The sequence below is a fragment of the Schistocerca gregaria genome, chromosome 2 (assembly GCF_023897955.1).
Source record: "Schistocerca gregaria isolate iqSchGreg1 chromosome 2, iqSchGreg1.2, whole genome shotgun sequence".
Taxonomy (NCBI): domain Eukaryota; kingdom Metazoa; phylum Arthropoda; class Insecta; order Orthoptera; family Acrididae; genus Schistocerca; species Schistocerca gregaria.
In genome coordinates, this window is record NC_064921.1 from 879,346,892 (window position 1) to 879,360,707 (window position 13,816).

General features: G+C 44.1%; 1 protein-coding gene, 1 long non-coding RNA gene and 1 other non-coding gene across 4 annotated transcripts in view; 2 read left to right on the forward strand and 1 right to left on the reverse strand.

The window, feature by feature from the left end:
* LOC126335288 (polypeptide N-acetylgalactosaminyltransferase 3-like) overlaps window positions 1-13,816 on the reverse strand; it is a 337,479-nt gene that overhangs the window by 95,806 nt on the left and 227,857 nt on the right. For both annotated transcript variants that reach the window (XM_049998376.1, XM_049998377.1), the window contains exon 6: window positions 11,497-11,664. In XM_049998376.1, coding sequence (XP_049854333.1) covers window positions 11,497-11,664 — 168 coding nt within the window. The remainder of the gene's footprint in view (window positions 1-11,496; window positions 11,665-13,816) is intronic.
* On the forward strand, window positions 625-699 carry Trnas-cga (transfer RNA serine (anticodon CGA)). Its single transcript has one exon. It is a non-coding gene; the product is annotated as a tRNA-Ser (tRNA).
* LOC126335289 (uncharacterized) lies at window positions 10,079-11,461 on the forward strand. The gene is made up of 3 exons (XR_007564849.1): window positions 10,079-10,275; window positions 10,606-11,100; window positions 11,266-11,461. It is a non-coding gene; the product is annotated as an uncharacterized LOC126335289 (long non-coding RNA).

Genomic DNA, 13,816 nt, shown 5'->3' on the forward strand with positions numbered 1-13,816 from the left:
CGACCGAGACTCGAACTCGGGACCTTTGCCTTTCGCGGGCAAGTGCTCTACCAACTGAGCTACCGAAGCACGACTCACGTCCGGTACTCACAGCTTTACTTCTGCCAGTATCCGTCTCCTACCTTCCAAACTTTACAGAAGCTCTTCTGCGAAACTTGCAGAACTAGCACTCCTGAAAGAAAGGATATTGCGGAGACATGGCTTAGCCACAGCCTGGGGGATGTTTCCAGAATGAGATTTTCACTCTGCAGCGGAGTGTGCGCTGATATGAAACTTCCTGGCAGATTAAAACTGTGTGCCCGACCGAGACTCGAACTCGGGACCTTTGCCTTTCGCGGGCAAGTGCTCTACCAACTGAGCTACCGAAGCACGACTCACGTCCGGTACTCACAGCTTTACTTCTGCCAGTATCCGTCTCCTACCTTCCAAACTTTACAGAAGCTCTTCTGCGAAACTTGCAGAACTAGCACTCCTGAAAGAAAGGATATTGCGGAGACATGGCTTAGTCACAGCCTGGGGGATGTTTCCAGAATGAGATTTTCACTCTGCAGCGGAGTGTGCGCTGATATGACGGATATGACGGATACTGGCAGAAGTAAAGCTGTGAGTACCGGACGTGAGTCGTGCTTCGGTAGCTCAGTTGGTAGAGCATTTGCCCGCGAAAGGCAAAGGTCCCGAGTTCGAGTCTCGGTCGGGCACACAGTTTTAATCTGCCAGGAAGTTTCTACTCGTGACTGTTTCGGTTTGGTATACAGGAAACTGATGGTGTTCTGTCTACTGAAATTGGTTATCACATAAAGAATTTTATCAACAGCTTGAGGTGGTAATCGTAACATTTTTCAGAAACTTCTGAAAAGTTTGGAAAGTAGGAGAAAGGTACTGACGGAAATAAAGTTGTGAGGGAGAGTCCTACTTAGGAAGTCCAGGCGGTAGAACACGAGTTCGTGGAACGCAAAGGTTGCACAGTCAAAGCCCAGACCGGTGAACAGATTTAACCCGTCACTCACAAAATAAAACTTTCAACCATTATGGATGAGGAACATTACGACTGTGATGAAGAAAAAGTTTCTAGAAACGACTGCAGCCAATCGCATTTTGGTTTGTTCTTCAGTTTCTATTTACCATGATGGGTTTTGTATCGCCTAGCGATTCATCATCACAGGGCACATACCTGTAGTGGTTGCATGTTTGCAGCATTGTTGGGGTCGTTTCGCAGTGGTAAGACGTAAAAACGAAACATTTAAGCATTAAACGTGGCGAGAATTATTTACATTATTTGTGTAATAATGAATTTAGTACAGTATAAGTAGAAATATACTGACTGCCGCCAATTTGCAATGCGAGTGCCCAACAAAGAAAGTCTGTGCCCCTACATAAATTCTTTGAACAAAAACTTTAGTCATGTTCTTTGGTTTACTTACGTTTTGTAAAGCCCGCGGAAGTTGTTACCTGTAGCAAAGTGCTATAAAATTAACGTTACTCGGTAACAAGCATTATGTTTTCCAGAATAATGTGTGTGCATCAAAACAAACCAACAGATACTAATGACTGTAAGTAATGCCTTTAAGTAGATCTTTATGTAAAAAATTCTTGCCAGATTCAGTACTTACATGTTTCGTTTTCGCATCTTGTTACAGCTACACGACCCCTACAATGCTGCATATATGCAATAAATATGTACCGTCTGATGATGAATCGCTTGGCGATTCGAAACCTGTAGTGGTACGAGGGTAATCCCAAAAGTACCGTCTCCTACTTTTTTGTAAGTACAGAACCCTGCTTCTGCGGCAGTTGGTCACACTGTTACGAGGAGTGCTTCGCGCGCTGTGTGTAAACAAGCGCACGCCGCGCTGAGGCGCTGTCTTGGCTTGGCAGCTGTTGAGAATGGAGCTGCCGTTGGATGTTACCGCCAAGTGCGAATTGCACGCAGTTATTCGGTTTCTCAACGCAAAGGGCACTGCGCCGATTGAAATCCATCGCCAATTGACGGAAGTGTATGGTGAGTCGTGCATGGATGTCAAAAATGTTCGTAAGTGGTGTAGAGAGTATGCAGCTGGTCGGACCGAAATTCACGACGAACAAAGGAGCGGGAGACCGTCAATTTCTGAGGAGACAGGGTTGAAGGTTGACCGAAGCACGCGTGAAGATCGGCGGATCACCCTGGATGATCTCTGCACGTTGGTTCCTGAGGTTTTCCGAAGCACCGCCCACAGAATTTTGACGGAAACATTGAACTACCGGAAGGTGTGCGCAAGATGGGTGCCACGCATGCTGACTGAAGACCACATGCAGCAACAAGTTAATGATTCTCGTGTATTTATTCCCCGCCTTGCAGCCGAACAGGACAAATTTCTGGACTCAGTTGTCACGGGTGACGAAACCTGGCCATACCACTTTACACCTGAGACCAAGCAACAATCACGCCAGTGGCGGCATCCTTCTTCACCAAAGCCGCGGAAATAAACTCAAACTGGCGATTCAGAACCGGAGAAGAGGAATGTTGAGCAAGGGCGTACACATTCTCCATGACAACGCTCGCCCACACATCGCGCGGCAAACCGTTGCTCTCCTGCAACAGTTTCAGTGGAACATAATCACCCACCCACCCCATAGTCCTGATTTGGCGTCCGGTGACTGTCACCTGTTCCCTAGGTTAAATGAACATTTGGCCGGAAAGCGATTCAGCTCCGACGACGAGGTGAAAGAAGAGGTTCATAACTTTCTGAACAGCATGGCGGCGAGCTGCTATGACATGGGCATACAAAAACTGCCACAGCGTCTACAAAAATGCCTCGACAGAAATGGGGATTATGTCGAAAAATAGCTAAATGTTCAAGCTGTAAACTGATGTCAACCATTGTAGAAATAAAAAGGTTTATGTACTTATAAAAAATAGACCTTACTTTTGGGATTACCCTCGTAAATAAACTGACGAATGAAACAAAAGGCGACTGGTTGCAGTCATTTCGGGAAATTTTTCAATACCAGTTTTTCTCTCTGAGTGAAAGACATCAATCTATGGCTATTTAATTAATACCGTAGTCAGAAATAACAATACGAAAAAATCTATTTCGATACGTAAAAATCTATCCTGCAGTTTGTTTCCAACGTGGCGAGGAGTGAGAGACACATGATTATTCATAAGTATCTCAGGGGTTTCAGAATACGACTACACAAAAGCTTCGTCGTTCAGAAAACACACACAGGTCAGAGGGTGGAGAGTATCGCCAAGTTTGTAGCTCACATTACAGGTGCTCAATATGAGTACCGTCTCTTACGCGGCACACGTCAGTAGGTGCGTGCAACTGATCCATTGGAATTGTCTGTGAAGGTGCGGCAGCAGCCCGCATTGCAAATCTGTTCATTGTGTTGCCTATCTGCAGGCGCAAAGTCTTTCGACGCGGCAATAAGGAGGAGAGGGTTAGCAATGGAACTTGAAGACAGCACAACTTACAGTTTCATTCTGTAACTGTAGGAATTCTGAAAACCAGTTTCCTCTACGAATAGGACACTGATACGAGCCATGTCTGGAAAGTTTCAGTAAATGGTCTCAAAAAATAAACGAAACAAAAGTTACAAAATACCTTCACTGGATATTAGGTAAAACACACTTCTGACATCGGTTTAAAGCTGTTTGAAAATGGGCAGCAAGGCTGGCCGAGCGGTTCTAGGCGCTACAGTCTGGAACCGCGTGACCGCTACGGTCGCAGGTTCGAATCCTGCCTCGGGCATGGATGTGTGTGATGTCCTTAGGTTGGATAGGTTTAAGTAGTTCTAAGTTCTAGGGGACTGACGACCTCAGAAGTTAAGTCCCTTAGTGCTCAGATCCATTTGAACAAATTTGTTGGAAAATGACAAGAAACTATCTTTAAGGAATCGCTCTAACCACCATGGTTACGCGTTGTAGGATATGCTCAACGTCTGGGAATATTCGTGAGCAATAATACTTACAATGTCAAAAATTGTTCAAATGGCTCTGAGCACTGTGGGACTTAACTGCTGTGGTCATCAGTCCCCATAACTTAGAACTACTTAAACCTAACTAACCTAAGGACGTCACACAATTCATGCCCGAGTCAGGATTCGAACTTGCGTCCGTAGCGGTCGCGCGGTTCCAGACTGTAGCGCCTAGAACCGCTCGGCCACTCCGGCTGGACTTACAGCGTCGTCCATTATCTTCAATTCTTCTGCTCGCATTCTCAAGGACAGCCACCGACCATCCAAAAGCATCCGTCGCCGTCGTGTCATTGTGGAATGGAACGCAGAACGGAGCAACGTGTAAACGAAGTTTTGCTTCACATTAACAAAAACGGGGACAGAGACTGACGGAATGTTAGTGCAAGTGTACGGTGTTGGAACGGTGAATAAAAATTGGATGTCTGAGTAGTTTAGAGACGAGTATGGGCGACGTGGAACGAGTGCGATGGATCATGGCGGATGGTGAGCGGCTGTCTTTTAGAGTGTAAGCGCTAACGGACGTTACGGGTGTCCAGCAACGCGCGACTATAGTGCTTTGAGCAGTTCCACAGGAAGCGTTTGCTGATAGTTTCCATCGGCTTCACAACCTATGTCAGAAGTGTGTTGTATGTAATCGTGATTACTTGCAAGGTCAGAAAATGTATTTTGTTTTTAAATCTTGTTTCCCTTATTTTCTGAGACTGATCACCGAATTGTTTTAGAGATACTTCATGTGTAGCAATAACATGCAGACAATTCCCACTGGCTCTCTGATAATCTGTCATGGGTATAAAACACGCAATGGACTAGCAGTGAACGATAGGCGGTTCTAATTACGTGCAAAACAAACACACACGGTTCCTTTTAAAGGGTACGGTCTACTTCCTTCCCTAATCCGATGGGGTCAATGGTTCAAATGGCTCTGAGCACTATGGGACTTAACAGCTGTGGTCATCAGTCCCCTAGAACTTAGAACTACTTAAACCTAACTAACCTAAGGACATCACACACATCCATGCCCGAGGCAGGATTCGAACCTGCGACCGTAGCAGTCGCGCGGTTCCCGACTGAGCGCCTAGAACCGCTACCCACCGCGGCCGGCTTGGGGTCGATGGCCTCCCGGTTTCGTCCCCTCCCCCAAATCATCCAACCAACCAACAAAACGAAACGAACAAACTGAAAGGGCTGCTGATATCTGTGCACTATGAGCTTCCCTTATAGCTTGGATACAAAAAACAGCGCGCAATGTCGTCTGCGACCGCGCCGCGCGGATGCCGGCCTTAGAGAAATTTATTCCGCAGGGTATAATCGAGAAGTGAGCCCCGGTCGAAAGAGCGGGATGATGGGAATGTAGAAAATTTATATATATCCAGGAAACTGATTTTATAATAAGGTTTCTGATGTCTTTACCGAGAGGGAAAGAGAGTTTTTGATCGATTTCAAGAAGTCTTTATAATAGGGTAGTAATTAATTTTCTTTGATTTAATTGTGTGCGGTGTGCTGCCTACACACCACCATAACAATCTAGTATCCAACACGGAACTTCACTCCTGTTCTTAATTCGATAAATCGGCGAAAATTAAGGAAAGATTAACTCTTTAATGTAACCTTTTGTAGTCTACGATGCACATATGTATTTTGTAATAATTCTTTGAACATGACATCGTTGAACAAACAGCTTTAAAGCATTTTCAGAGCTTGTCATTTCTTGCAGCTCCTTGATTATAATGATTACTTTTGTAAAGTGAGTTTTCTAGATTTGCCAAGACCTTTTAAAGGAATCAGTATTAACTTAATTTGCCACGTAATCATCAATTTCTCAATGTTTGTCACCCATTAGATAAAGACTTACAACTGCAATTTAAAATGCACACACATTACGAGGACTCATTGCACACAGAGTTCACGTTTAGTTAGTTTGCCGCTCAGTAAAAAGAGACGCGCCTTGTTAGTAGCTGCCAATAGCTACAGCGGAAGTTTCCAGAGAGCATTTGTTCGAGTGTTGTTCATTGCCGCAGGTCAGCCAAAAGAGAAAAAGAAAGAATTCTATTTCACATTTCGAGGGACTTCGTTTCGTATAACCAGAAGTCGGCTAAAGTTTTGTCAAATTTCATATCAGAGAAACGAAGCATCACACAGAGAGTGAAGATTCTTGAAGTGAGTTCAGCTAGAATCTCGTTTTCTTTATGAGGCGACTCAGCGCACTCTCTTTGAAATGACACACTCAGACTATCTTCTGATTCGAGTCATTAATTGGAATAGATGAAACTTCTCAAATAACTTTCACACAATCGAAGCAAAGCAACTGCCAATTCGAAATCTTTCTTTCTTTTAGTGTTCAACTCCGAGGCTGGTTTGCAGCATACCGCCATTCCTCTCTCTTGTCTGTCTTCCTCTTCACTTCCACGTACGTGTTACATCCATCATCATTCATGATCTGTTGCATAGTATGGTATCTTTGGTCGCTCCCACCGATTCCTTCCCTCAATAGCTCCTTCTGCTATTTTTCCAATGATGTTGTAGTGTCTTAGAACGTTCTCTACAAGTTTTTTTATTCTTATTTGGATGTGCCTCCACAGAGATCCGGTTTCCTGTGCTCTTCTAATCACCCCCCTTCATTTGTTACTTTGTCTCTCCAGCTGACCTCAGCCTTCTAAAGCACCACATCTCCAGGGCCTCTAGTCGTCTCCCCTCTTAAGAGACAATGGACATCCGCGTACGGCCACACTCCAAACGAAAGTTTTCATGATATGTTTCCTTATTTTTCAGACATGTTCTTGCTGGTGAGTAAAATTCCTCCTCAGATTAAATGCAATTTTGGCCTGCTGTATTCTGCTCACAATTTCTTTCTGGCTTCTACCATCCCTTGTGATTTTGCTTCTCAGGTAAGCAAATTCCTCTATCACTTCCAGCTCCTCTCTTCCATATCTCATTCTCAGACGTTCATATTCTGCTTCTGTACTGCATACCATCACTTAACTCTTCCTCTTTTTTATCCTCATTCCTTACTGATTGCATAGAATCCTTGCAATTGTTCTGACTTCCTCAAGATCTTTTCTCTCCGTGACAACAGCAATATCATCTACATAACTAGCATGTCTATCTTCTGCCCATTAATTTTGATCCCCATGTCAGTAGTTTCTCGAACTAAGTCTATAGTTTCCTGGATGTAAGTGTTAACTATAAGAGGAGACAGAGCACATCCTTGTCTTGCACCTTTTCTAATAATTGCTTCTTGTTCCTGGTGACTGTTTCTAGTAAGTAGGAACTGTCAGTGCAACTAGCAAGTTTTTAAAATCTTTCAAAATACGAGGGTCACGCCAAAAGAAGTACACACTATTTTTGTAAAAATACAGATTTCATTCTGCATGTGTGAAAGTTTTACAGTGTTTAGATACATCCTTCTCGCTTGTTTTCAAATTTAGTTCAACCTGTTCCGGTGAGTGGCGCCGTCACAGCATGTCTTCAAGATGGCTGCTACACTTGACGTTCGTCACAATAACATACTGTCATAGAATTCCTGTGCTGTGAAAACGAGACAGTGGGAAACATCCACAAGAGGTTGAAAAGGGTGTACGGAAATGCTGCTGTCGTTCGCAGTAAAGTTAGTCGGTGGGAAAGCAGGTTTCGTGATGAGAGCGGGCACGGCAATATTGAGGATTGTCCTCGCAGCGGCAGGCCTCGTACTGCACACACTCCAGACAACGTGCAGCGAGTTAACGAATTGGTGACTGCTGACAGACGCATCACAGTGAACGAATTCTCACGCCACGTTGGGATAGGGGAAGGAAGTGTTCGCAGAATACTGAGTGTTGGCGTTAAAAAAGGTTGTGCCAGGTAGGTTCCCTGGATGTTGACAGTGGCTCACAAAGAAACAAGAAAAACGGTATGCAGCGAACTTTCGGAACAGTACGAGAATGGTGGAGATGAATTTCTTCGAAGAATTGTGACAGGTGATGAAACATGGCTCCATCATTTTTCACCAGAGACGAAGAGGCAATCAACGGATTGGCATTATGCAAATTCACCGAAGGAAAAAAATTCAAACCCAGACCTTCTGCTGTAAAAGTTATGGCTACGGAGTTTTTCGATTCGGAACGACTCTTGCTTGTGGACATCATGCCAAGTGGAACCACCATAACTTCTGATGCATATGTGACGACACTGAAGAAACTTCAAGCTCGACTGAGTCGTGTTCGACCACATCGGCAAAAGCAGGATTTTTTTCTGTTGCACGACAATGCACGGCCACATGTCAGTCCAAAAAACCATGAAAGCGATCACAAAACTCGGATAGACAACACTGAAACACCCGCCTTACAGTCCTGACCTCGCTCCATGTGACTATCATCTGTTTGGGAAACTGAAAGACTTTCTTCGTGGAACAAGGTTTGAAGATGATGACTCCCTTGTGAACTCCGCCAAACAGTGGCTCCAACAGGTTGGTCCAGAATTTTACCGTGCGGGTATACAGGCGCTGGTTCCACGATGGCGTAAGGCAGTTGAGAGGGATGGAAATTATGTGGAGAAATGAAAATGTTGTTCCTAAGAGATGTATCTACGCACCGTAAAACTTTCAAACATGTAGAATAAAAGATGGATTTTTTTAAAAAAAATAGTGTGCATTTCTTTTGGAGTGGCCCTCGTAAATTCCTCTATCACTTCCAGTTCTCTCTTCCAATTCTCATTCTTAGACGTTCATATTCTGCTTCTGTACTGCATACCATCACTTTACGCTTTGTCTTGTTTATTCTCATTCCTTACTGACTGCATAGAATATTTTCAATTGTTCTGAGGACTTCTTCTAGATATTCTTTTGTCTCCGTGACTATAGCAATATCATCTGCATAACTAGCACGTCTATCTTCTGCCCACTAATTTTGATCGCCACGTCAGTCGTTTCTCGGACTTGGTCCATAGCTTCCTGGATGTAAGCGTTGAATATAAGAGGAGAAAGAGCCTATCCTTAGTTGTTGTGTTAGCAGAAGAGCCAACACCGTGTTACTAGTGGAGGCCGAAATGCACTCGTTTAACTGACGCAGACTGGCGTGAGGAGGGGAGGACTGCACAGACGTGAGGTCTGGAACATGACAAGGAATGAGAATTCAGACAGCGGAAGTAATTAGTTTGATACTTAACTTTAATCCATTAATGTTGAACGTCGCTCTTGACGGTACATGATTCACAATATTATCTGTTCAAAATACATTCTTGAAGTAATTATAGCAACTGAATATGGCACCTTGCAAGGTCGTAGCAAATGACGTAGCTGAAGGCTATGCTAAACTGTCGTTTCTGCAAATGAGAGCGTATGTAAACAGTGAAGCATCGCTAGCAAAGTCGGCTGTACAACTGGGGCGAGTGCTAGGGAGTCTCTCTAGACCTGCCGTGTGGCGGCGCTCGGTCTGCAATCACTGATAGTGGCGACACGCGGGTCCCACCTATACTAACGGACCGCGGCCTATTTAAAGGCTACCACCAAGCAAGTGTGGTGTCTGGCGGTAACACCACACTTTTCTTACACCTTTTCTAATATTTGCTTCTTGTTCCTGGTGACAGTTCCGAATACGTAGGAAATGTCAGTAAAACTAACAGTTTTTTAAAATATTTCAAAACAGAAAAAGGAAACAAAGAGAAATGGTTGGCTCCCAGTTTCTCTCTTACACGTTCTTTCCCTACCAATGTTACCAACACTACCGGTAATTGCAACGTTTTCTGCGGCATCTGTGTACTGTACGAAAACTACCGAATAGACTTCTGTGACAGTGCAACTCTGGCAACGTTAGACTTTTATAGGACAGGAACTGTCGGTAAAACTAACAGTTTTTTAAAATCTTTCAAAGCAGAAAAAAGGAAACAAAGAGAAATTGTTGGCTCCCAGTTTCTCTCTTACACATTCTTTCCCTACCAATATTACCAACACTAGCCGGCCGGTGTGGCCGTGCGGTTCTAGGCCTGCCTCGGGCACGGATGTGTGTGATGTCTTTAGGTTAGTTAGGTTTAAGCAGTTCTAAGTTCTAGGGGACTGATTACCACAGATGTTAAGTCCCATAGTACTCAGAGCCATTGAACCAACACTACCGGTAATGGCGACATTTTCTGCGCCATCTGTGTACTGTACTAAAACTATGGAACAGAGTGTGATGTCTTTAGGTTAGTTAGGTTTAAGCAGTTCTAAGTTCTAGGGGACTGATGACCACAGATGTTAAGTCCCATAGTACTCAGAGCCATTTGAACCAACACTACCGGTAATGTCGTCATTTTCTGCGCCATCTGTGTACTGTACTAAAACTATGGAACAGAGTGTGATGTCTTTAGGTTCGTTAGGTTTAAGCAGTTCTAAGTTCTAGGGGACTGATGACCACAGATGTTAAGTCCCATAGTACTCAGAGCCATTTGAACCAACACTACCGGTAATGTCGTCATTTTCTGCGCCATCTGTGTACTGTACTAAAACTATGGAACAGAATGTGATGTCTTTAGGTTAGTTAGGTTTAAGCAGTTCTAAGTTCTAGGGGACTGATGACCACAGATGTTAAGTCCCATAGTACTCAGAGCCATTTGAACCAACACTACCGGTAATGTCGTCATTTTCTGCGCCATCTGTGTACTGTACTAAAACTATGGAACAGAGTGTGATGTCCTTAGGTTAGTTAGGTTTAAGCAGTTCTAAGTTCTAGGGGACTGATGACCACAGATGTTAAGTCCCATAGTACTCAGAGCCATTTGAACCAACACTACCGGTAATGTCGTCATTTTCTGCGCCATCTGTGTACTGTACTAAAACTATGGAACAGAGTGTGATGTCTTTAGGTTAGTTAGGTTTAAGCAGTTCTAAGTTCTAGGGGACTGATGACCACAGATGTTAAGTCCCATAGTACTCAGAGCCATTTGAACCAACACTACCGGTAATGTCGTCATTTTCTGCGCCATCTGTGTACTGTACTAAAACTATGGAACAGAGTGTGATGTCTTTAGGTTAGTTAGGTTTAAGCAGTTCTAAGTTCTAGGGGACTGATGACCACAGATGTTAAGTCCCATAGTACTCAGAGCCATTTGAACCAACACTACCGGTAATGTCGTCATTTTCTGCGCCATCTGTGTACTGTACTAAAACTATGGAACAGAGTGTGATGTCTTTAGGTTCGTTAGGTTTAAGCAGTTCTAAGTTCTAGGGGACTGATGACCACAGATGTTAAGTCCCATAGTACTCAGAGCCATTTGAACCAACACTACCGGTAATGTCGTCATTTTCTGCGCCATCTGTGTACTGTACTAAAACTATGGAACAGAGTGTGATGTCCTTAGGTTAGTTAGGTTTAAGCAGTTCTAAGTTCTAGGGGACTGATGACCACAGATGTTAAGTCCCATAGTACTCAGAGCCATTTGAACCAACACTACCGGTAATGTCGTCATTTTCTGCGCCATCTGTGTACTGTACTAAAACTATGGAACAGAGTTTTGGTAGAGCGCAACTCCAGTAACGCTGGACTTTTATAGGCCAGACGTGGAGGTGTGACGCACGGGCTGAGGACTCACCCGCGGTGCACTCGCAGTGCGCGTCCAGGAAGACGAGCACCTTGCCCACGGCGGCCTCCGCTCCCAGCATCCTGGCGCGGACCAGCCCCACGCGCCTCCCGGTTCGGATGATCCGCGTCGGCACCTCCAGCGAAGCCACGTGCCTCTCCAGCGGCTCTCCCAGGAACGCTGCAACACGCCACACCGAGCACCCTGCGGCCAGCTGGCCAAAGCTCTCAGTACAAGTCGCAGCAAAACGTTTTGTTTCACCTTGCCACCCTGTCTCAAACTGACATTTCGACAAACCTTGCAAGACGTTTGTATTTCCATTGTCTATTGTCAAATCACAATTTATCAAAGATGTTTATACTTTACTAATAGGATTATGTAGGAATAATTAATATTTGTCATGTTGGAAATAATTGTGTGCACCAAAGTATCGGATTTTCGCGGATGATGCTGTAGTATACAGAGAAGTTGCAGCATTAGAAAATTGTAGCGAAATGCAGGAAGATCTGCTGCGGATAGGCACTTGGTGCAGGGAGTGGCAACTGACCCTTAACATAGACAAATGTAATGTATTGCGAATACATAGAAAGAAGGATCCATTATTGTATGATTATATAATAGCGGAACAAACACTGGTAGCAGTTACTTCTGTAAAATATCTGGGAGTATGCGTGCGGAACGATTTGAAGTGGAATAATCATTTAAAATTTATTTTTGGTTAAGGCGGGTACCAGGCTGAGATTCATTGGCAGAGTCCTTAGAAAATGTAGTCCATCAACAAAGGAATGGCTTACAATACACTCGTTCGAAATATACATCACTAATCATCAGTGTGCGATCCGTACCAGATCGGGTTGACGGAGGAGATAGAGAAGATCCAAAGAAGAGCGGCGCGTTTCGTCACAGGGTTATTTGGTGGGCGTGATAGCGTTACGGAGATATTTAGCAAACTCAAGTGGCAGACTCTGCAAGAGAGGCGCTCTGCATCGCGGTGTAGCTTGCTCGCCAGGTTTCAAGAGGGTGCGTTTCTGGATGAGGTGTCGAATATATTGCTTCCCCCTACTTATACCTCCCGAGGACATCACGAATGTAAAATTAGAGAGATTCGAGCGCGCACGGAGGCTTTCAGACAGTCGTTCTTCCAGCGAACCATACGCGACTGGAACAGAAAAGGGAGGTAATGACAGTGGCACGTAAAGCGCCCTCCACTACACACCGTTGGGTAGCTTGCGGAGTTGAAATGTAAATGTAGATATTATTGACAAGAGAGACCGCAAATTGATATAATTTTAAAAATGGCGGGAGAGACCGCGTATGGATAGATTTTAAGAAAAAAGCTGGAAAGACCACGCATTGATACCTTTTGTAATGGTAGCAGGGATTGTCTGCAGCAGAAAGCACTGCTGGCGGGAGAGAAAGCACTTAAGCGTTCGTAGGAAGTCAGTAGCAAGCGAGAAGTGAAGCGAGTCGGTAGCAGATCTGAAACGAGAGGTTGAGAGGATCGGTGTGCCTGCCAGCCACCAGCTATGATTTACAAAACATTATAAACGGATGTACAGAGACATCAGTTAACTATTATCATAAGAGGAACTAATATTATTGAATTAATTTTTTGAGAAACTCAAGACTACTGAAGGTATGTTTGCGCATTGCTAGTTGAGTGAACGCATTATTGTGGCCAAGATAGATACGAAGCCCACGCCTACTACAGTAGTACAAGTTTTTATGCCAACATGCTCTGCAGATGATGAAGAAATTGATGAAATGTATGATGAAATAAAAGAAATTATTCAGATAGTGAAGGGAGACGAAAATGTAATTGTCATGGCTGACTGGAACTCAACAGTAGGAAAAGGAAGAGAAGGAAACGTAGTAGGTGGATATGTATTGGGGGAGAGAAATGAAAGAGGAAGCCGCCTGGTAGGATTTTGCACAGAGCACAACTTAGTCATAGCTAACAATTGGTTTAAGAATCTTGAAAGAAGCTTGTATAGATGGAAGAACCCTGGAGATACTAAAAGGTATCAGATAGATTATATAATGGTAAGACAGAGATTTAGGAACCAGGTTTTAAACTGTAAGACATTTCCAGGGGAAGATGAGGACTCTGACCACAATCTATTGGTTATGACCTGTAGATTAAAACTGAAGAAACTGCAAAAAGGTGGGAATTTAAGGAGATGGTACCTGGATAAACTGAAAGAACCAGAGGTTGTACAGAGTTTCAGGGAGAGCATTAGGGAACAATTGTCAGGAATGGGGGAAATAAATACAGTAGAAGAAGAATGGGTAGCTTTGAGGGATGAAGTAGTGAAGGCAGCAGAGAATCAAG